Source organism: Puntigrus tetrazona, unplaced genomic scaffold (genome assembly GCF_018831695.1).
Source record: "Puntigrus tetrazona isolate hp1 unplaced genomic scaffold, ASM1883169v1 S000000002, whole genome shotgun sequence".
In the NCBI taxonomy this organism is placed as follows: Eukaryota; Metazoa; Chordata; class Actinopteri; order Cypriniformes; family Cyprinidae; genus Puntigrus; species Puntigrus tetrazona.
The window spans coordinates 1563169-1583777 of record NW_025047682.1 but is presented as its reverse complement, the minus strand read 5'-3'; the positions used below and the strand labels follow the sequence as shown (position 1 = coordinate 1583777).

At 39.1% G+C, this 20609-nt stretch overlaps 1 protein-coding gene across 17 annotated transcripts in view; it reads left to right on the top strand.

Annotated features, from left to right (window-relative positions):
* LOC122331781 (unconventional myosin-XVIIIa-like) overlaps positions 1 to 20609 on the top strand; it is a 54756-nt gene that overhangs the window by 13143 nt on the left and 21004 nt on the right. For 4 of the 17 annotated variants that reach the window (XM_043229287.1, XM_043229286.1, XM_043229276.1 and 1 more), the window contains exons 4-24: positions 1232 to 2461; positions 3155 to 3247; positions 3508 to 3573; positions 4823 to 4945; positions 5861 to 5926; positions 6782 to 6869; positions 7306 to 7412; positions 8815 to 8991; positions 9748 to 9958; positions 10790 to 10932; positions 11245 to 11345; positions 11476 to 11539; positions 11649 to 11793; positions 13744 to 13758; positions 15359 to 15532; positions 15620 to 15710; positions 15874 to 16066; positions 16931 to 17017; positions 19315 to 19456; positions 19566 to 19725; positions 20073 to 20259. In XM_043229287.1, the coding sequence (XP_043085222.1) occupies positions 1232 to 2461; positions 3155 to 3247; positions 3508 to 3573; positions 4823 to 4945; positions 5861 to 5926; positions 6782 to 6869; positions 7306 to 7412; positions 8815 to 8991; positions 9748 to 9958; positions 10790 to 10932; positions 11245 to 11345; positions 11476 to 11539; positions 11649 to 11793; positions 13744 to 13758; positions 15359 to 15532; positions 15620 to 15710; positions 15874 to 16066; positions 16931 to 17017; positions 19315 to 19456; positions 19566 to 19725; positions 20073 to 20259 (3663 nt within the window). The remainder of the gene's footprint in view (positions 1 to 1231; positions 2462 to 3154; positions 3248 to 3507; positions 3574 to 4822; positions 4946 to 5860; positions 5927 to 6781; positions 6870 to 7305; positions 7413 to 8814; positions 8992 to 9747; positions 9959 to 10789; positions 10933 to 11244; positions 11346 to 11475; positions 11540 to 11648; positions 11794 to 13743; positions 13759 to 15358; positions 15533 to 15619; positions 15711 to 15873; positions 16067 to 16930; positions 17018 to 19314; positions 19457 to 19565; positions 19726 to 20072; positions 20260 to 20609) is intronic. The other 13 variants (XM_043229283.1, XM_043229288.1, XM_043229289.1 and 10 more) reach the window with 9 other exon arrangements.

Genomic DNA, 20609 nt, shown 5'->3' with positions numbered 1-20609 from the left:
GTTACATGTATCTAATAGATATATCAGTTATTATGTGAAGAAAAATATGCTTTTAGCTTCAAGTTCACATGTTTTGACACAGGATGATGAATTGTTGTCACAGGAAGCTCGTTTAATTACTGTTTCAACAGTACACCAGTTTGAGAATGAGTATTTAAAAAATAGCCAATTATTTACCGGTGGATCTTTTATTTAATGCATATGGACCATTGATTTCTCACTTTTACATCTGCTACATGGTAATTTGCCTCTAAATAGTGTTCTCTTGGCTTGAAGACAGAGACAGTTTGTTAGATTCTGTTATTCTGTTGATTGACGTGCAGCTGTTGCACACCACCAGCTGTGCTTTGTCTGAGTGGGAAGTTGCTGGTTAAATTAAATTAGTCTTTATAAACAGACTTACTAAATATCAGTAAACTACCTAAAAGGAAGTTGTGACACAGTGTCTCAGCATGATTTGAAGTGTCAGAGTGGTATTTATTATTTATCTATTTATTTATTTTTCGAACAACAGTCTGAATCTATAATTTGCATTCTTTTTTAATAATAGGCATTTGTTGCAATTTAAAGAGTCAAGATTTCGATGAAAAGCAAGTAGTTTATATTGAGTTTAAAAAAAATCAGTGAGCTATGTGCAAAACCTGCTGACAGATAAACATTGTTTATTCAGTATATCTCATAATCCACTGACAGAATCTGCTGAATGTGTGTGTAGGCGTGAAGAGACAGCGTGGTAGGGAGCAAGACGGGGTGTACTTTCAGTCTGAGTATACAAATGCGTGCTTGGAGAAGTACTCCATGCAGAAGTTTTAAGTGCAAAAGTCACTGAAGTGTATTTATGCGGTAGTTAAATACCTTGTCTGCTGTCTTTCTATTTTCATGCATACAAACTTCCGTATAACATCAACAGAAACCAGTATTCTAATCTACTTCCCTTTCACCTAGTTTGTGTTTTTTTTGGCCAAATGGTTTTGTTTTGATTTGTCTTTTAGTGAGAAGTTACAATATGTGCTACATCTTTCATTCCCTAAAAAAGTTCTGAGATATTTTACTAAGTGGCCCTTAGAACAGTAAACAAAGCAGGAATACGTGCATAGGAACTGACATGAAGACAGCATTGCATGAAGAAATATTGAAAACAACAGTGTTTTGAGATGTGTAACTTAAAGTTCCTTTTTAATGATTTTTCTTCACTGACTTTTCTACACCTACCTATCTGCTGGGTGAGTAGTCTGACAGCGATGGCAGTCTGAGTAGCCGTTCCCAGTCAGTTCCCAGCCTGGAGCCTGGCAGAGGCCTACTTCGAGCCAAAAGTCCTCAGCCTGTTCAGGACGAACCCACAGAGATCCAGTCTCAATCTCTGTTCAGGCGAGTCAAAAGCCCTTCACCTAACAGAGACAAGATGGCAACCAGAAAGTTCTCTGAAGTTCCCAAAATGCCAGAGCGCTTCAAAAGCCCTGAGCCTCCCCGAAGTCCCTTGAGCCCTGAACCTTTCCAGAATGGAGAAAGCAAAATTAATGTTACCCTTAATGGCAGTGTAAAGACTACAGCAAGTGCCAGTCAACCAGAACTCACAGAGGACTTGCAGGGTGGGACTCGTAAGAAGGTGGTAAAGGTGGTACGCAGAGTGGTTAGGAGGGTAGTTCCTGCTGAAGAAGACACTGCAACAAACCCTGTAGCCATGTCACCAGAACCATCTAAACCAGCTTTAGAATCACTGAAACCTGAACCAGCATCTGTTCCAAAAGTTGTAAAGATGCCTGTGTTCTCCTTCAAACATGATTCCATAAAGAAGGAGGAAAGAGATGATATCTCTGTTGGACTGACAAGTTTAATGACACGAGGCAGGACCAGAGAACCTCGTCCGCGCATTCGCAAGGATGAGCCTCCTGAAAAAGAGGATGTGAAAGCTGTAGAGAAATCTCAAAAGAAGGAAATTTCTGGACCAGCACAAGATAAAACTGTTCCGAATGTAGAGGCCTCTCAGAATCCAAAACAAGAGCCACAGACTTCAGCATCTCCTGCTATCTTGACGACTCCCAAGTCTCTTGTTTCACCACCAGCAGGATTCATCCCAACCCCAAAACCCAATCCACTCTCTCCCCCATCTGGTTTTGTTCCTACACCGAAACCCTTAGGATTTTCCACCACCTCAAAACCATCTACTCTTTCCCCTCCAGCAGGCTTTATTCCTGCTTCAAAACCTTCTCCTGTGACTCCTGCTGGATTTGTTCCAACAGCTCCTATTGTTTCTCCACCTTTAGCCCCTATTTCAGATCCCAAAACATTGCCTGTTATCCCGGGTTCCACACCTGCTGTTCCTAAAGCAGCTGCTACTTCTGCTCCAACCGCTCCTGGTAAATCCAACACCCATAACCCCCCGGCCCCCAAAACAGATCCATTTGCCCCTCCATCAGGGTTCATTCCCACCAATAAACAGATACCTATGAAGAAACCAGAGGTATTGATCACAATGATTACTTCACTGCATGGATTGCGGTACTTCACTTAACCGTGTGCGGGAGTGTGTACTAAAATGATTTACTTTATATTCTGTAGCTGTGTTGATGAAGTAGGACTTTGGTTGTTTGACAGCACTGTCTTAGGCTTCTAACTCTATCTCTGACTTGCCTTTCTATTTTCTTTGTATTTAACCGAGTTGTGTTTCCCAAAAGCATTGTAAGCCAAAGTACAGTACATCTTCGACTCATTGCCACCAATAGATGGTATTGGGAAATTATGCTTTTGGGAAACAGCCCAGATCAGCTCATGATTTGTAGTTCCTGAATGTTGCTTTAGTGTGCAGGTCTTGTAAATTAATGGTGGGGTTGAAGACCATTAGTTAACTAAGCGTCCTCAGAGACACGCAGAGCCACTATTAGTTTGGATTAGTCAAAATTAGTAGCAACATACATTTGTGTGGACACTTTCGTAAGACCATGGATGGGCAGTAGATTTTACAGATTGGATGCTGGCTTTGTGTCACTAAAACCATAGTTTTGTGAATATTGGATGGATGATTTTGGAGTTATTTGGTTGTAGTATTTCAGATCAGAAGAAACTAATTTGTAATTAGTCGCACGGTTACTAACTTCAGTCCATTAAACAATACATTTTATAAAATTTGTGTGTGGTTTGGACAAAATATTTGAAGGTGAAGATGGCCATACGTGTGCCACCAAGTCAAGCAGGGAGACCTTCTCCTGGGAGCATTTCTAAACCCTCTCTACCAACCTTGTTCAAAAAGGTGTGTGTTTGCGTGTGTGTTTTATTAAGATCATACTTTGCAACAATTAGATGAAATGCCTGCTCAACTCTGCAGGAAGGGAATGTTGCATGGCTAACATACACACCCATTACTTTGCTTTCAGGCAAGTTCTGTGTAGAGCTTTTGCAATTTATTCATTTGAATAAATTGATATTGGCTACTACATAACATTATTTAGTAACAAAGCTATGTGCATTGTCTGAGTTAGACTCACCTCTTCTTGGTGGTCTGACCTATAGGAGAGTCCGCCACTGAGTCCCACAGAAGAAGCACAGAGACGGCTGGAGAAGATCTTCGCTGCACCTGTAATGCCTGTCCATTTTTTCTTTTCCTCTTGTCTTCATTTCTGCTTCCTCATCTGACTCACTCACTGTCTCTCTGATGCTAAAATGTGCTTTATCCAGACTGTTTTACATGGCTTTGACAGCACTGGCTGTAGACCTATAAATAAGCCACTTTAAAGCTTGACAGCACTTATGCTGTATGAATACTCATGGGGAAATAGTTTAATACACTACATTGTTAATGAGGACAAGGGATTTTAAGGGCATTAATGTGAGCTGAGTGACTACATATTGCCTTCATATTTAATGGTTATGAACTCAGTCTCTTTGTAAGTAATTTATAGCTTCATTCCAAACTCTAGTGAACCTGCATACAACATTTCCCACAAAATTTCAAAATGGCAGCCAGTTCGAGAGTAACTCTGATTATACCTAGTATTACTCTTGAAAAACAAAAATGTTAACATTTTTATAAAAAAAAAAGAGAGTACTTTTTAACTTTTTATTTATTCCATTATTCTATTCTTATTAGTTACAATTAAGTTACAGTACTGTAGCTTTTTTGTTTGCATTAGTTGTATATTGTGATTTAAAAGACCATTGCTGCCCCCAAAACCCTAGAGAGTTAATAATCTTCAAAGCGTTGTATTTTTAGGATGCTGCCTTAGAGGGTAGCTGCCTGTATAGAGAGTGTGTATAGGTCTTGTATTGTATTATGTATTATGGGTTGCTCTAAGAGACCAACAAATAGGTGTTTTTCCCTCTTTGAAATAGCTCTGTCTACCCTGTTGAAAAAAAACATCATATGCTATGTTTTGAAGCATGGCACCTGGTTTGAGCAGGTTTAAGCTGGTCCTAAGCAGCTTGCTTCTGGACCAGGTGCTTAACGAGAACCAGCTCTAGACCAATTTAAACCAGCTCAAGACCAATTAAGGACCAACTTAAACCAGCTACCATGCTACAAAACATACCTAAGCAGCATATGCTTTTTTCAACAGTGTACTAAGCTTAGTTGTCAATATCACTTAAACCCCATGTGTCTGTTTTTATAGTCCATTTTTTTGTTCTTCCTATATCACCATCTCAGCTTTTGCTATGTGCTGCAGTACCACTGTATTATCTAGCAAACTGGTTTTCATTGGTTCAGGCATGCCCATCTCACCTCCATGTGCCTGCTTTCCTTTCATCTGTGAATACATGTCTCATCTCTACCTTTCTCTCTCATCCTCCGCTGTCTCTGTGGCTGTGATTGTTTGGCTGGCTGGTCTAGCTGGAACCTGTGGCCAGTGCCTCTGCGTCGTCTCAGGTACAGGGCCCCTCTGGGCACGGCTCTTCCCTCACAGCGCCCCTCCATGGCTTGGCCGGGGTGTGTGCTCTCGTGGCCTGTTGGAGTGTAAGCTCTCTGTTCCTCTTTCTAACCCACCCCCCACCCTCATACATGGCTCTGTATGCTTTTGTGTTTGTCTTATCAACCTAAAGTAGATGTTTACATTTTTTTTTTTATTAAGACAAAAATGTTGTCGGTTTAGCTAACTGAACTTGACTTGTTCATATATCATATCATATCATATCTTTGGTAGAAGGATTGCATGTTTATTGTGTGCGAGTGATCTTTTTAAATCATTGTTGATGCAGTGCATGGTTATTTAGGGTTAGATGCAACTGCATGAAATCTTCGGTGTGAAAATGAATTTGCTTCCGCTGCCCCACTGATCAGCTTATAAGTGAACAGCAGTGGATATGCTCTGTAATTGGTGAAGACTTCGACTAACATTTACCTCATTTATGCATTACCTCATATCATCAACATAGTGTCTTTTATATATCCTTGTGTCACTTTTCTGTGTTAACCGTTCCATTGTTAGCATAAATTGTGTTATTTTCTGATGTTTATAATTTTAATTTAAAATAGTCGCATATACCGTGTGGAATTGTAACAAAAGTGTAGCTGTACAAACATGGGAAGTTCTTTTATGTATAATATACATAATTATATATATATATAAAAAAAAAATTATTATGTTTTTTTTGTGTTAAGTATAACCTTTACTAAATATGACCTGCTTTTGACAGGTTTCATGAGATTCTCCATGCTAAATGTTTTTCTCCATAAGGGTGACCATAGTGCCTTACGCTGATATATCACATATCAATAACCCTTTTTATTCACAGGATGCTTTAGATGCTCTGTGTGTGGAGCTGAGGCAGGCTATTACACTGAATGACTGTGTTTGAGAGATGCACTTTATAAAGTGTGATGATGTCTAACGCTGCTCTTGCCCCCTCATGCCGACCTGCCGTCTCACAGGGACAGGTGGAGGAGGACCCCGTGGCAATCCTAAAGGCAGACCATGCCGCTGCCGCCCATCCTAAGGTCTGCTTTCTGCTATGTGTGTGCCGTAGTTCACCTGCATTATCCCACCCTTGATCTGTCGTGTCAGACTTGCCCTTGTGTTGTGGAGTGTTGTGCTCGCACCCATCCCATTTCATCGACAACCCCAACCGTAGAGCCGTGATTGAGAGAGACACTCAGAGATAGCAAAACAGGCAATCTGGAGTCATCTAACATTTTAATTAGCATTTGAATTGTTATTAACTGTGCTGTAGTGTTTTCTACCCTTCCTTCACATGTGCCACTGTACTTGTAGAGTGTACCAGTTTATCTACAACAATAACACGGTATACTAACCAAACACCAGAGGAGAGAAACTTGTGAACTGGAACACAATCAATGGATCGCTGATACACTATCTCTCACTGTCAGCCCTTCACAGCGGTAGAGTTCATGTTCAGACCAGTGTGTGTAGGTCAAGCATGAGTGCAGTGGAATCAGACATGCCCAGACAACCAGAACATCAGGCTTGTAATCTGACCCCGTCCATCATTTGATGCCCGAGTTGGCTTCATCTACTTCATCCGTTAAACTCTTCCCATTTTGCATGACAGCCCACAGCATTTTAAGCTCATTTCCCACTGCAGACAATGGAGAAACAGTTTATTTTGGACTGATCTGGCACCTCTTGGTATTCTGATTGTTATTCTGTCAGTAGAGGTCTCAGATCAGGGTAAAAAGACACTTTTTGTGTCATTAAATGATAACCGTCTTTCTCTGATAAGCGTGGACAAATGCATGGAGTGGATTTGAAGCGTATCAGTGATGTTCCTGTTCAAAAGGCCTGTGCAAAGCCATAAATAATGAGTTTAACTGATGTTTCTATGTCCTTCACAGGTGAAAACAGAGGAGCAGATAGCTGCAGAGCAGGCATGGTACGGTACGGAGAAAGTGTGGCTGGTCCACAAGGATGGATTCTCTCTGGGTTAGTACGGAAGCCGTGCAAAATGAACCCTACAGTATTATTTTAAATTGAAGACAGCAGGAAGTGGCATTTTATACTCATTAAACTTCCATAATTCGACACATTTCTATGTGCAAATAGAATATTGAGCTAGAGTGGAGAAGAAAGTCATTTCAGATATGGAGAACATTATTGCATTTTGATGAAAGATTATGAAAACCTTTTCTCCCTTAGAAAATTGCGCACGGATATTCACACACAAGAACACAAGGGACATTTATTAAGAAAGAAAATGGGGTCGATTTTGATTTTATGCCATTTGTAACATTACGGGTTTCATTACTATTATGATGAGTAGCGCTTTAATTTTAGAAGTCTGTTTTTATTTTGTTTTTGGAATGATGTTGTGTGAAATCAGAAATAAAAATATTCACTGTGTTCACTGGTGTTTTTACAGCCACTGTTGTGAAGACAGAGGCTGGAAGTCTACCAGAGGGGAAAGTGAAAATCAAACTGGAGCATGATGGGACAGTACTGGACGTGGACGAAGATGACATAGAGAAGGTCAGTTGTCAAGGCTGTTTATCTGCTTTTTAGTATGCACAAATAAATAAGAGTTTTTATTCACAGGCAAAATGAAAATTTCTATTTTCTAAATGCATCTTACAGATGATATTTTGAACAATCTAAATATGTCTTTTTACAAAGTTTTTGACCTCCAGAATGAGCATAGACAGCAAAACAACTACAACATTCAAAGCCAAAAGATAGTAAGGACACTGTTAAAATAGTCCATGTGATCATTAGTGGTTCGACCATCATTTTAACGAACACAGAAGAGAAGAAATTGTTGAATAAAGTCATTATTTTCATTTTCTTTGTGTGATATTTCTTTCCAATTTCTGGACCTAAGTTTGTTGTACTGCTGTCTATGCAGGGTCAGAAAGCTTAATCTTAATTTGTGTTCCAAAGATAAAAAGTTGGAAAGACAAAAGTTTGGAACAACATGAGAGTAATTACCCTCAAGTATACAAATAGTTCTTCGACTTTATTCAAATCAGAGAATTTGTCATTATGATGTCTTCTGGTCACATTTAGCTACCGGTTTTACTTTCAGTTGAAATCAGTTGGCAACACTGGTTCAAATGCAGAGATTTACTGAATGATTTGTCAGACTGATTTAAACCCAGACATGTGTGAGTGCTTTTGTGTGATACGTTAGAAGAAATGTCCCATAAGAGTCATTTTGTTCATGATGAGGTTTACTCTAGTCGTGCTGTGCTGATTTTTGAGTGCAGCCAGGAAATGAAAATGCTGTACACAATCCCATCTGATCTCATTTCATCACATTCAGTTCAGATTGCACAATCACAACAGAAAACAATGATCCCTTTCACTATNTTTTTTTTTTTTTTGCAGAACTCTTTTACAATCTGGCCTGAATCCAGAGACATGTGAGGGTTAGACAGGCACAGGTGGGCCCTGGGTAACGTGCACAGGGTGAAAGAAAATGATGCCAAGATATGGGTCACAGATAAACGGATGGGATTTGGCCTAATTTTTAAAACCGACAGATTGACTTATTTAGACAGACCGAGAAGTCTAATATCATAGACTAATAGAATTTTCAGAGTTTGCACTATTAGGCCTTGATGAGGCATATGCTGGGCAATATTATCAGCTCACTTCCTGCCTGGCACAGTTGGTGAAGAGCAGCCCTGAGCTGATGATTTCCATAATGTCAAGGCTGACCTCAAATCAAGTTTTTGAACCATCTGTTCACTGAGGGAATTGCTAAGCTGTATCCAGAGTTCAGCTTGACAAGTTTTAAATTGCATTAAAGACTTGGCATGAAGTCTTAAGGCTATTATGGCTAAATCACATCATTTTAAAACCTCATACTCCATTTCTTTGTTTTTCAACTTTCCGTGAATCACTAGTCAGATTTTGAAATCTCTCATTCCAGGCGAACCCTCCGTCATTTGACCGCTGCGAGGACTTGGCAGCTCTGCTCTATCTGAACGAGTCCAGTGTCATGCATTCCTTGCGCCAGCGCTATGGAGGAAATCTCATCCACACATACGCAGGGCCCAACATGGTGATCATCAACCCTACCAGCGCCCCCTCCATGTACTCAGAGAAGGTTAGAGCCTTTGTTTTCTTTCACACTTCTTACATCTAAATATGCTACATTTACTGTAGGCGGCAAAAGCTCACATAACCTCCTAGTTCATTATACTCTTGACAGCATGCGATTATAGTTGGGGCTACTCACTGTGGCAGCCATGCAATGGGTGTTATATATTACATTTTCTACAACTGTCCCATCATCAGTTAAACGCAATAGGAAACTGGCAACTCAAAGCTGCTAATGAGTTTATTGGTTTTCATGCAAGATGAATTGCTACCCATAAAATGTAATTACAATCCAAAAGAGAATTTCTTTCGGTCATTGGTCCTAATTAAGTGATTTTGCATTAATATGGATCAAGCTGATTATGTGCCGTGATAAGTGGTTTTTTACAATCTAAAGCTGAAACTATGATATATGCGAAAAGGGTATTGCACTCGTGCTGGAAAGATGGTTTACATCGCTTTTTCAAATTAACAGCTATTGATTTTCCCTTCATTGGGAAATTAATGTTTATGGGTTTACATTTGAGGCTTTAAGGTTTCCATTATTGACTTTTCTGTTGTACAGAAAATAAACGCTCTGTAATACATTAAGATTATTAGATTATTAGTTTGGCCTGTAAACTCCTTGCTTTTGTTTTCCCAACAATGATCTTCATTAAGCTTGTCCACAGACTTTTGTTTTCTTGGGCAAGAGACATTAAGAAAATGAATGTGTTTGTCAGAGTGTTAGAAGTAGTTTTTTTTTCTCTCTCTGTTATTTCAGGTGATGCACATGTTCAAAGGCTGTCGGCGGGAAGACACAGCCCCTCATATATATGCAGTGGCCCAGTCAGCCTACCGAAATCTTTTGACAACACGGCAGGACCAGTCTGTAGTGCTGCTGGGAAAGAGCGGCAGTGGCAAGACCACAAACTGCCAGCATTTAGTCCAGTACCTGGTGTCCATCGCAGGCAGCACCGGAAAGATCTTTACTGGTACAGAAACAAGAGCCAAAATAATCTCCTAGCATTTTTAAATGGGTTTCTAGTGATGCACCAAGAGGACGTGGCTTGTTTTTTTTTCTACTGCAAATTGATGGATGTATTAATGTAGATGTTTCACTCAGAAATTAACACTAACAGTTGGAGGGGTGTGGTTAATGATGTCATGCTCACGCCCAAGCTATTAAACCGATGTCATCAGAGTAGGCCGTCATTTTGGAGGGAAGTAGCATTTGCGCATTTGGATTAAAGTTTATAAAGATTGACTTGCACTAATGAATGCTCTAACAAAATAAATGTAGATTTTTCATGCACATCAACGTAACATAGCATAGTGTAACGTAACCTCCAATCTAAAAGTTTGTAAAAGTGCGATGCAATGTAAAAACATATATTTTTTTGTAACCAAGCTAATATTGGCCAATATAACATAGCCATTAAGTATTTCCATTTTTAGCTGCATAATGTCATACCATGTGCTTGAAAAGCTTAAACAGCCTGTGGTAAAGGGTGAATGCAAGGGTGCCATGCAGTCACTGGAAATGGGCTTGTGTAGCGTGGAGAGAGTGTGAGCGCTGACAGATGAGGGCTGTGCTAATGATGCTCACTAAAGCACTCTGATAATTAGCCATCATCAAAGCCTGCTCAACCCCTGCTTGGTCAATAATGACCTAATGAAGACTACAGTGCTCATCAACTATACCATTAAAGAGGCCTTGATGTTATCGCCGTGCGCTTGACTCTGTATGCAGGATAATGTCTTCTAGTGCGGTCAGTGATAAAGCGTGAGTTTTTTAGTTAAATATTAATGTGTGTCTCCTCCAGCTGAGAAATGGCAAGCTGTCTACACAATCCTAGAGGCCTTTGGAAACAGTGCCACCTCCATGAACAATAACGCAAGCCGCTTTTCCCAGATCGTCTCGCTGGATTTTGACCAGGCTGGTCAGGTGGCCTCTGCCTCCATTCAGGTTTGTTTGGGTCATATCTAAATTATGTAAAAATACACATTGTACTCACTAATAGCTAAATGGCAATCTAACAACCCCCCTGCTACCTTTTTATAAAATAAGTTTTTTTTCAATAAATAATAATAATGAGTAATTAAAATATTGTCTTAATATTTGTAATAATTCTGTAGTAAAATACTTTAAAACTTACCCTTTTAAAATGGGCGAAGAACATAATTTATTTTGTGTAGTTGCATAAATAGTAGTTCTGTTAGGAATATTTTTTTTGTAATGAATTTTACCGAGACTCATTGATCTTTCTTTTATGTGTAGACAATGCTGCTGGAGAAGCTGCGAGTGGTAAAACGACCAGAGACCGAGTCCACTTTTAATGTTTTTTATTACATGATGGCTGGAGCAGATAGCACACTTAGGTAATCTCACAACGTTCAGTTATTTAGTTTGAACCCAACTTTTCTGTTCTCAGAAAGCTTGCACTATTGAAGAAATCTGTAAAGTAACTGTATAATTAATAACTTGATTTGTATTTCAATTTTCCTGCAGAACGGAGTTGCATTTTAACCACTTTGCAGAGAACAGCGCTTTTGGGATTGTGCCTCAAACTAAGGTTAGTTTTGAATGGATAGAGTTTACCAGCAGACATAATCATTTCATTTAATTTGCCATCTAATATTCTTTTGTTGTGTGTGTGTGTGTGTGTGTGTGTGTATACACAGTCTGAGGACAAGCAAAAGGCATCACAACAGTTCACTAAACTGCAGGCAGCTATGAAGGTTCTGGGCATCTCTTCTGATGAACAGAAAGCTCTGTGGCTCATCCTTGGAGCCATTTACCATCTTGGAGCTGCAGGAGCCACGAAAGGTAATATGCTCACTCAGTCAGTCAGTCTGACATATCATGGCAAACCCATAACCCCAGCATAAACCCTTAGAAAAAACGAATTTAGAAAGTTTAATAGCTTGCTTTGATTACAAGACTTCCCCTTTAAGCCCCACGCTGCTGTCTCCGTGCTAATTTAACTCACAGAAACATTCGACAGCTTTCTCTTTACACATCAGAACTGGAGAGCTTCAAAAAAAGCCGTAATGAGATAAAATGCTCAAAACGCCTAACAAGCACAGAAACAGACTTTATTAATTAGGGCCGACTTACTGTCTGCTTACTGAGCTCAAACAGAGGACAGACAAGCAGCTCAGGAAACAGTTTGATGTTGAGGAGTTTAGAGAGATGTGTGTGTCTTTAGCTCTAATGAGGATGGATGGCTCGGTATTCACACACTGTGATATCACTTCCCCCTCATGCAGTCAGAGGATGATGTATTAATGAACCTTTTAATCACCAGACTCTAAACTGTACTGTCTACATGCCGTCTCCAGGGTCCACAGTCATGGGAAACTCAGAAATAGCTGGGAATATTCAAATTGTGTGTGTGTGTGTGTGTGTGTGTGTGTGTGTGTGTGTGTGTGTTGTCTTATAACATCATAGAAATGAGCTCTTTTCCAAATGATCCAGTAATGAAGGGTTTGGCCTGCATTTTAATACATGCTCATCGGTCTGTTTTAACTGTATGTAATGTGTAGTAGTTTGTTGCTGATATGATGTATCTGCAGTGGATCCGTTCGTTTTAGTCTGGCACTCTGTCCTGTTACCTGCATGTCATTCCTGTGTCTCTCTCAAACTAGTGCAGGAGGTACTAATGCTGCTTCAGTTGATACTAAAAACTACCATTATGTGACATCAAACATCATAACTGGTAAAGCTTTTTTTCACCTTCAGGACAGTATATTGAGTGATTATGAAGATGTCTTTGTCTCCTGTCACTCAGTCGTATGTGACTGTCCGTACAGCAGGGGGCAGTATTGTTCTGCTTTGTGTTGCGTCTGGTATTTACCTTGCTCAAGTCTATTGTTGTTCTGAGTAAAGGCAAGTACATTTTAAAAAGTGTCAAAAACTTATCTACAGCTTGATAAACACTACAGATCAGCTTTGGAGTCAGGAAGAATTTTGTAATACTTTCATAAACATTGATCTTACCGATCCCCGAATGAATAGTAGTGTACAGTACATAACCAAAAATTGCCATGAGCAGGCTTACGTAATTCACATTTATTGATTTTGTAGTCCAAAGCAACTGAAATAATAAACTACAATAAATAAATTACAATGTAACATGTACACAGGTAGTTGATGTATGAATGTGTGCTATGTTGTGACGTAAAAAAGAAAAACCTTTTAACATTTAATGATAAACCTCTCTCAACTCTAAGAATGAAGATACATTTTTCATGTTTTTTTTTTTTTTTTTCCCTACATTTTTGTTATTTCACACCATAGGACACAGTCCCAATTTTTACTACCCACGTGTTCTTTTGAGGAAATACCCTTTTTAAAGAAAGCTATAAACAATTATTAATATTTATATAACTATTAATATAACTTTTCTACAGTATATACCAACAAAATAAATTAATATACAAAATATTGCTTCAAAATATACAAACAAAATTAATTAATATACAAAATAATAATATGCAAAAAAAAAAGTTTAGATTTAAGTTTATTACTAGTCCTGATATATGCTATTTTGCCATTTATTCGCCAGCCAATGGAAAGGTGCATTGTACTAATTGACTACTAATATGCAGTGGAAATGCCTACTGAAAATGCATGGAAGAGCCAGTAATATGTGTATATGTGAGAGTTTGTGTGCTAACGATTACATTTTTGGTTCCTTGTTTGTACAATACTGAAAAATGTCTGTCATGTTCTAACCTCTTCTTCTCTACTTGCATGTTGCATGCCGTTACAAAGCAGAAGCTGATGAAGGTAAAGAGCATGAATATTATATATCAGCACAACAAGCAAACACCTCATTTGTGTATGTGTGTGTGGTTTTACGCTGTTATCGTAGTTGCCAGACATTTCCATTTGCATTCTTATTGTCTTCTTTTCTTTCTTCTTTCATTTCTCTGCTGGGCTTCTTTTCTTTCAGAGGTTTATAACCATGTCTTAGTCTTGAAGCTTAGATAAAACTTTGGTGGGAATATGTGCGGGTGAGGGAGGGGAGCATCGTAACTTTGTTGTCTTATAAGGCTCAGGCTCTCTGATGTTTCTCCATGTTGTAGACTTTTCATTTCTGCAGTGCTTTTCTGTTGTTAAGACGCAAACACAAATAAAAAGCCTGTTCGCTCTCAGTTCTTGTTTATTTTTGGCGTTCATCTATTCCACCAGAGGCCTGCGTTGTTTTTCGTCTTTCTCTCTGCGACCTCTTCTGGTTGCGGCAACCTCACTGCAGCTTGCGTGTCACTCTTCTTGTGATTTTGCTCTGAGGTCAGTCGGAGCAATATCCGCTGGAAACAATTGAAAACCTTCGAAAGATTTTTTAAAAGCTGACTCGTTTTCTGTGATGTCTAAACGGTTTCTGGGATGTCTAAACATTAGAACGGATGTCATCGGTCCAATTTTAACAGTTTAGAAAGTGAGAGTTTTATGGAGAGTTGGTGGTTTTCAACAGTGGTTGAATTGAACATTGAATAATGAAAATATGGTACCAAAATAGCTTGTTGTACAAACCCCATTCCTAATTTTTGATAAAACATTCAATTATATTCAAGTGTATTTAACTAAATATTTTTATTTATATTTAAAAATCATGAGATTTATATGCCTAGACATATACAAAATGAATAACATGACATTTACTAGTGCTGGGAATTAGTTAATTAGTAGTTTAACTGCATTGCAAATAAATAGTTTCTGTTTATATAATATGTGTATGTGTACTGTATTTATTATGTGTGTATAAACACAATTAATTGTTGCCCAGAACTAATATTTACAATGATGTTTTTAGAATATTTCCAGTAGCCAGTAATCCTAAAATTTATGCGTTTCAGTTGAATCCATATTTAATCCTTTGTGGGATGTATTTTGTTTTACCTTTTGTAGTTTTCTTCATGATGTTTGAGGATGAGAACCTGTCACACAGCTTGTTCATGGCATCTGCTTAATTTGGCAAGTGTTTACCAAGTAACAGATGGATTTGCATGAAAATACCAGTGATTGACTGGATGACAAATTTGAATAACGAAAAATATATGGAACGAGTTTCTACTTCCTTCAAAACTGATATTCTAAATAAGCATAATCCTAGTTAGTCACATTTTTATCGTCCGTGACCTGCAGCCTACTTTAATTTGCAGTCGACCAGGTGAACACCACTGCTCTCCTTCATTAAAAGCTTTTGCCATTTTGATTAAAAGTGGATCTGTACCTAAAACATGTATTCTAAAGCTGACATGGCAATACATACAATATGTAATCAGCGGAATTGCATAAGACTTTCGTCAGATACCATAAGAGCCCCACAGTCATTAGTGTTGCTTCATTCAGCATGGTATTTATGCTGTCCCTGTGCATCTCACAGCGGGTCGGAAACAATTTGCACGCCACGAGTGGGCCCAGAAGGCGGCTTACCTCTTGGGTTGCACCCTAGAAGAACTCTCGTCTTCTATCTTCAAACACCAGCCCAAGGGAACCTTACAGAGATCCACCTCATTCCGCCAGGGACCAGATGATACCGGGACAGGAGAAAACTCGGGTAAGTATAAGCACAATACAAGACCTCTGATACAAAGAAGCTGTTTGCTGGCTTTGGCAGTATTAAAATGTATGTTTTGCCTCGCAGCTCCAAAGATCACAGCTCTGGAGTGTCTGGAGGCCATGGCTGCTGGACTCTACTCTGAACTCTTTACTCTGGTCATCTCACTTGTTAACCGGTAATGTTTGTTACCTCTCGCGGTCAGAACATTCATAACGTAGGCTTCTAAATTGTCTAACATACATCCCAGTTTCTTTTCTGAACAAGAAAAATGCCTGGATTGTTTGAAAGCGCTTAACATACATTAAATGTATATCTATTGTATGTTTGTTCTGGTTTAGAGCGCTGAAGTCGAGTCAGCATTCCCTGTGCTCTCTGCTTATTGTGGACACACCGGGATTCCAGAACCCAAAGTTTACGAAGCGGGACCGCGGAGCCACCTTTGAGGAGCTGTGCCACAACTATACACAAGAACGTCTACAAACGCTTTTCCACGAACGCACTTTTGTACAGGAGCTAGAACGCTACAAGGAGGTGCAGCAGTCCACCCTGTTACAACTATCAAATTATTCTTTTTTTTTTTTTTGTTGGTTTTTTTAAATAAATTATAGGCTCAATTCATTTGGGCTCTGTCTAGCCGAGCTAAATCGATTGAGTTGATTTAATTACAACCTCAAATTTAATTATGCAGAATTAACCTGTTTGTCTAAGCTGTCATAATCAAATGTGCTTGCTTGCCTTGTTAACAAAAATCAATAATCAGGCTAAGTACATGAGCCAATCAGAGATCAGTCATAGAGATAATGGTGCTGTAAGCGATGTTCTGGAACTCCCTACAGACTTTTGTTTATGTTTTGTATTCGCATACTTTTTTTGAAATTTGCTCACCTCACCTTTATTCATTGGTAATTTCTAAAACCCCGCCCTTGCTCCATTTCGACTGTTAAATTGTGACAAAAAAGTAACAACTTCTCAATATTGTTTAACTTCAGTTACGGTGCTTGCTGCAATTGCGTAAAATCATTGACCGGCAGAAAATAATTCAGTGATCTGATTGGTCAGCGCTCATACATTGTTGGCAGTTCACAGAACATAGGGCTGTTATAGAGACTGGCCTGATATTTTAGGACACCAAATTCATTTTGTTGGACTGCCATTTCATACGAATCGCTTACAGCACCTTTAATCAAATGTCTTGAATTGATCAATTTTCATGCTTGAGTTTTTATCATTCCGATTTTAAGCCTCTTGTTTTTTTATTTATTTTTTTATACTTGTCCACAAGGCTGAAAATCATAGAACAAGAGAAAATATGGTGTCAGACACACAAAACAATCCTTTAACCCAAAAATCAGTTTGAAATCATAGCTGACTAATACTCCCTCTATCCCTGTTTAGGAAAACATAGAGCTTGCATTAGATGACATAGAGTCCAGTACGTCACTCTCTGTATCAGCTATAGACCAAGCCTCCACTCAAGCATTGGTAAGCAACTCTTCTCTCCCCTCATCTTTTCTTTCCACCTCAGGTTTTTGTAGTGCATCCCAGCCTGTCCCCAAAGGGGCCTTATCTAGAGAATGTGTGCTTTTCTGTTTCAGCAGTGACTTGAATCACTGAGTTTTCCCTCGTCTCTCACAACGTTGGGGAAAATTCAGTTTGACTGCTTGAAAGTTCTAGTCGATGACTTTTGTGTCCTTTTAGTTTGTCGTTTGAGCGCAAACTCAACCTCAAAGTTGTTATCTGTTGTGGTAAGTTATTATACTGTCGTATCTAGCCAGTCGTTGCTGCACCAGCGTGTCAAGAACGTGGCTTTCTGGGATGTTAATGAGAGCGGAGAGGCTGTTCTTTTTCTCTGTATGTGTGTGGGTGGGCATCGAGTGGGAAGCGCCCTCCCTCTTCCTGAGGCACAGCGTTCAGCATCTTTGTTAATGAAAGCACTTTTGATGACATTGTCTCTCTCACAAAATGTGTCGGGATCATGCTTAATAGTCCCTGTTAAATCTGAAGCGCATTGGAATCAAGAGACATGTGTGAGGCTGTATGCAGTTTTTAGCTCCGATATTATTTGCGCCTTACATTTTACAAAGCATCTGTTGCTTTGACGACATTTCATCCTGTATAAATCTATATACACGTATGTGTGTATACAGTCTTCGTGAATTAATTAATAGATTTAACCAGGCATCCTTGACTTAAAAAGGATTTTAGATTAGAATGGGTCAGTGATACTTGACTGATTGCACATACAATGAGTGTGATTTTATTCCCGACAATCTCCTCCGAGTGTCACTACTGAAGTGTTTTGCATGCCAGTGGTCACGATCACCAATTACGGTTTCGCCACATGAAGTAGAAGTAGAAGTACAAATGCCCGTGTAGTCATGTAATCTTTTTAAGCCTTTCTCTGCTTTTCAATTTGCCGAAGTTTTGAAAGAAATTCATAAATTGTCAAATGAGCACTTTAAAAATTAAGTAATTGAAAGCGCTCGTTAAAACAACCCTGACGAGTTAATTAGCCAATCTGCGCCTGATGGAAATAGGACAGAGGCATAGTGGCGACTGTCTCATCAGTGTGAAAAGTAATATTTAAAGACACATTCCGAGCATATTCATAAGCCAACGTAATTGCTGTAAGTTCTTTTCCGCACCGGTCTCATCCGCAGTTATTCGGCAGCCTGCAAAGTGTCAGTGCGGTAATGCAGAACAAGGGAGAAGCCATTACTGGTATTAATTGCTTAAGTAGACAGCCAGAGTGTAAGGTTTAAAAATGCCTGCCTGACTGCCCTGGAGCTCTTACTTAATACAGGCCTTTAATGAGGAGCCCAAGACTAATAGCTCATCTTTTTTCCCCTCGTTTTCTCCTCCTCTCTCTTATTCTATAAAGGATAGTAATTGCTTTCATGTAATGACTAATGTTGTGTTTGAGGTCATTATCGAAATATGAAATGAAAAGTAAATTAAACAATGCACAGTCTTGATGAATGAATGTGGCTTGAATTGAGAGTAAACAGAGTTCTTGAGAGAGATTGAGCTGTTATAGCCACAGTGCAGCGCACGCTTTCGGGTCTAATGTCTTGTTATTTTGCACTGATGATTCATGTGAAGAGTCTTGGTGAAAAAGAATTTCAAAAAGAAATTGCGGAGACTGATGAGTTGGTAGTGCTTTCAGGTTTATACAGTTGTATGCCGTTCGTGCATGAGTGTCGTTACGTTCACATGTTTTTTTTATTCCGTGGATTAAATCTGTAAAGTCTACTTCATCATATTTCATGTGTATTTATTAAGAACAAAAGCTGTTGTACACAATCTACTAGATGCCTGATTTATACTTATTTAAATTCATACAGATTTTAATGAAATGTAAGAGCAACTTAACTTAAATTGTCAAATTTGTAGCATTTCAAGACGAACACATGAATACTAGACATAGGTTTACTTGATTTTCAGAATAAATTATGTATTGATAATCTTGTTAAATTGTGTGCATCATATGTGATACATCAAGCTTTATCTGTTCATCCTTGAATCATATTTTATTGTATTACATGTTTTGCCCTCCGCAATAAAGTTTACAGAGCTTTGATTTTAAAATTAAGATATGATTTTTTTGAATGTTAATTTGTATGTCAGGCTTTTACAGGGTTAGATATTAAAAAGTATATATACTTCAGCCCAAAATTGGGGGCTCGAATTGGCGTTTGAATTGGTTATGTCCCCTGCTCACCGGTTTATTTTACCGAGCCCTGTCTAACAAAGCGTTCTGGCATTTTCGTCTGATTTAGGTGCGGACCTTGGCCAGGACAGATGAGGCGAGGGGCCTGCTGTGGCTGATGGAGGAGGAAGCTCTGCAGCCCGGGGGCTCAGAGGAAACTCTACTGGAGAGACTCTTCAGTTATTACAGCCCTGTGGATGGAGAGAGCAAAGGTCAGAACATAGTACACCTCCCACATGCCCACCTACGCACATACTATAACATATAAATGTCTGTGTATGAAAAAGCCATGCAACCTCATGTGCTCGATGCATCCCTCAGGCCCTGCCCTGCTGCTAAAGAGTGAGAAGGCACATCACTTCCTGTTGGGTCACAGCCATGGGACTGACTGGGTGGAATATGATGCTAGCGGCTGGTTGAACCATGCCAAACAGAATCCTGCCTCCCAGAATGCAGCCATTTTACTGCAGGACTCTCAGAAGTAAGACCCTAATATGTACCTGCTGGTACGAACATTTAGCAAGCTCCCTTTCTGCAAATGCTGCGAGTTTGGGTTGCTAAAAACACAATGCGCAGCATATTTGTCACTTATTATTATTAATATTTATTATTATAATGTTGTTTTTTGTTACCTGAATTGCTTTGGTAAAATTTATGTTTAATATATGTTTAGTGTTTGGGAATCTAATGTTGCTGGTTACTGAAAAAGCAACTGCCGAGATATGATTATGTACGATGGCAATAGTTTTGCTTATTTCAAATGTTGCATAATTGACTTGTGGAGGCGTTAAATGATCCATTTCATTCTGTGTGTACTTCTCTCTGCAGGAAGAATATCAGTGGCTTGTTTATGGGGCGTTCAGGGGGAGCCACAGTTTTGTCGGGCTCTATTGCTGGGCTTGAGGGCGGATCACAGCTGGCCCTGCGCAGGGCCACAAGTATGAGAAAGACCTTCACCACTGGTGTGGCGGCTGTTAAAAAGAAGTCCCTCTGCATTCAGATTAAACTGCAAGTAGTAAGTACTTCAAATGTGAACGCTGCATCCATACACTAATGCATTCAAAACAGCTTAGATGGAGAGCAACGGAATGGAACCTTATTATGAACCTCCTTGACTGGAACAGAAAATGCAAAATGTGTTTTTAAGATCCTAGAGCTAAAACTCAGCATGCTAATTAGAGTACTGCCACTAAAATATGGAAAAGAAAATCTAGATAAACTAGTTACCCTCATGAATAAGTTAGTCAACCATTGTGACTAGAAGTTGATGATACAGTTTTTTTGATGGCCAATGGAATATCTTAGACCAGGATAACTGATGTCCTATTTGTATAGTGGACATTTATTTATATGTGTATATATATA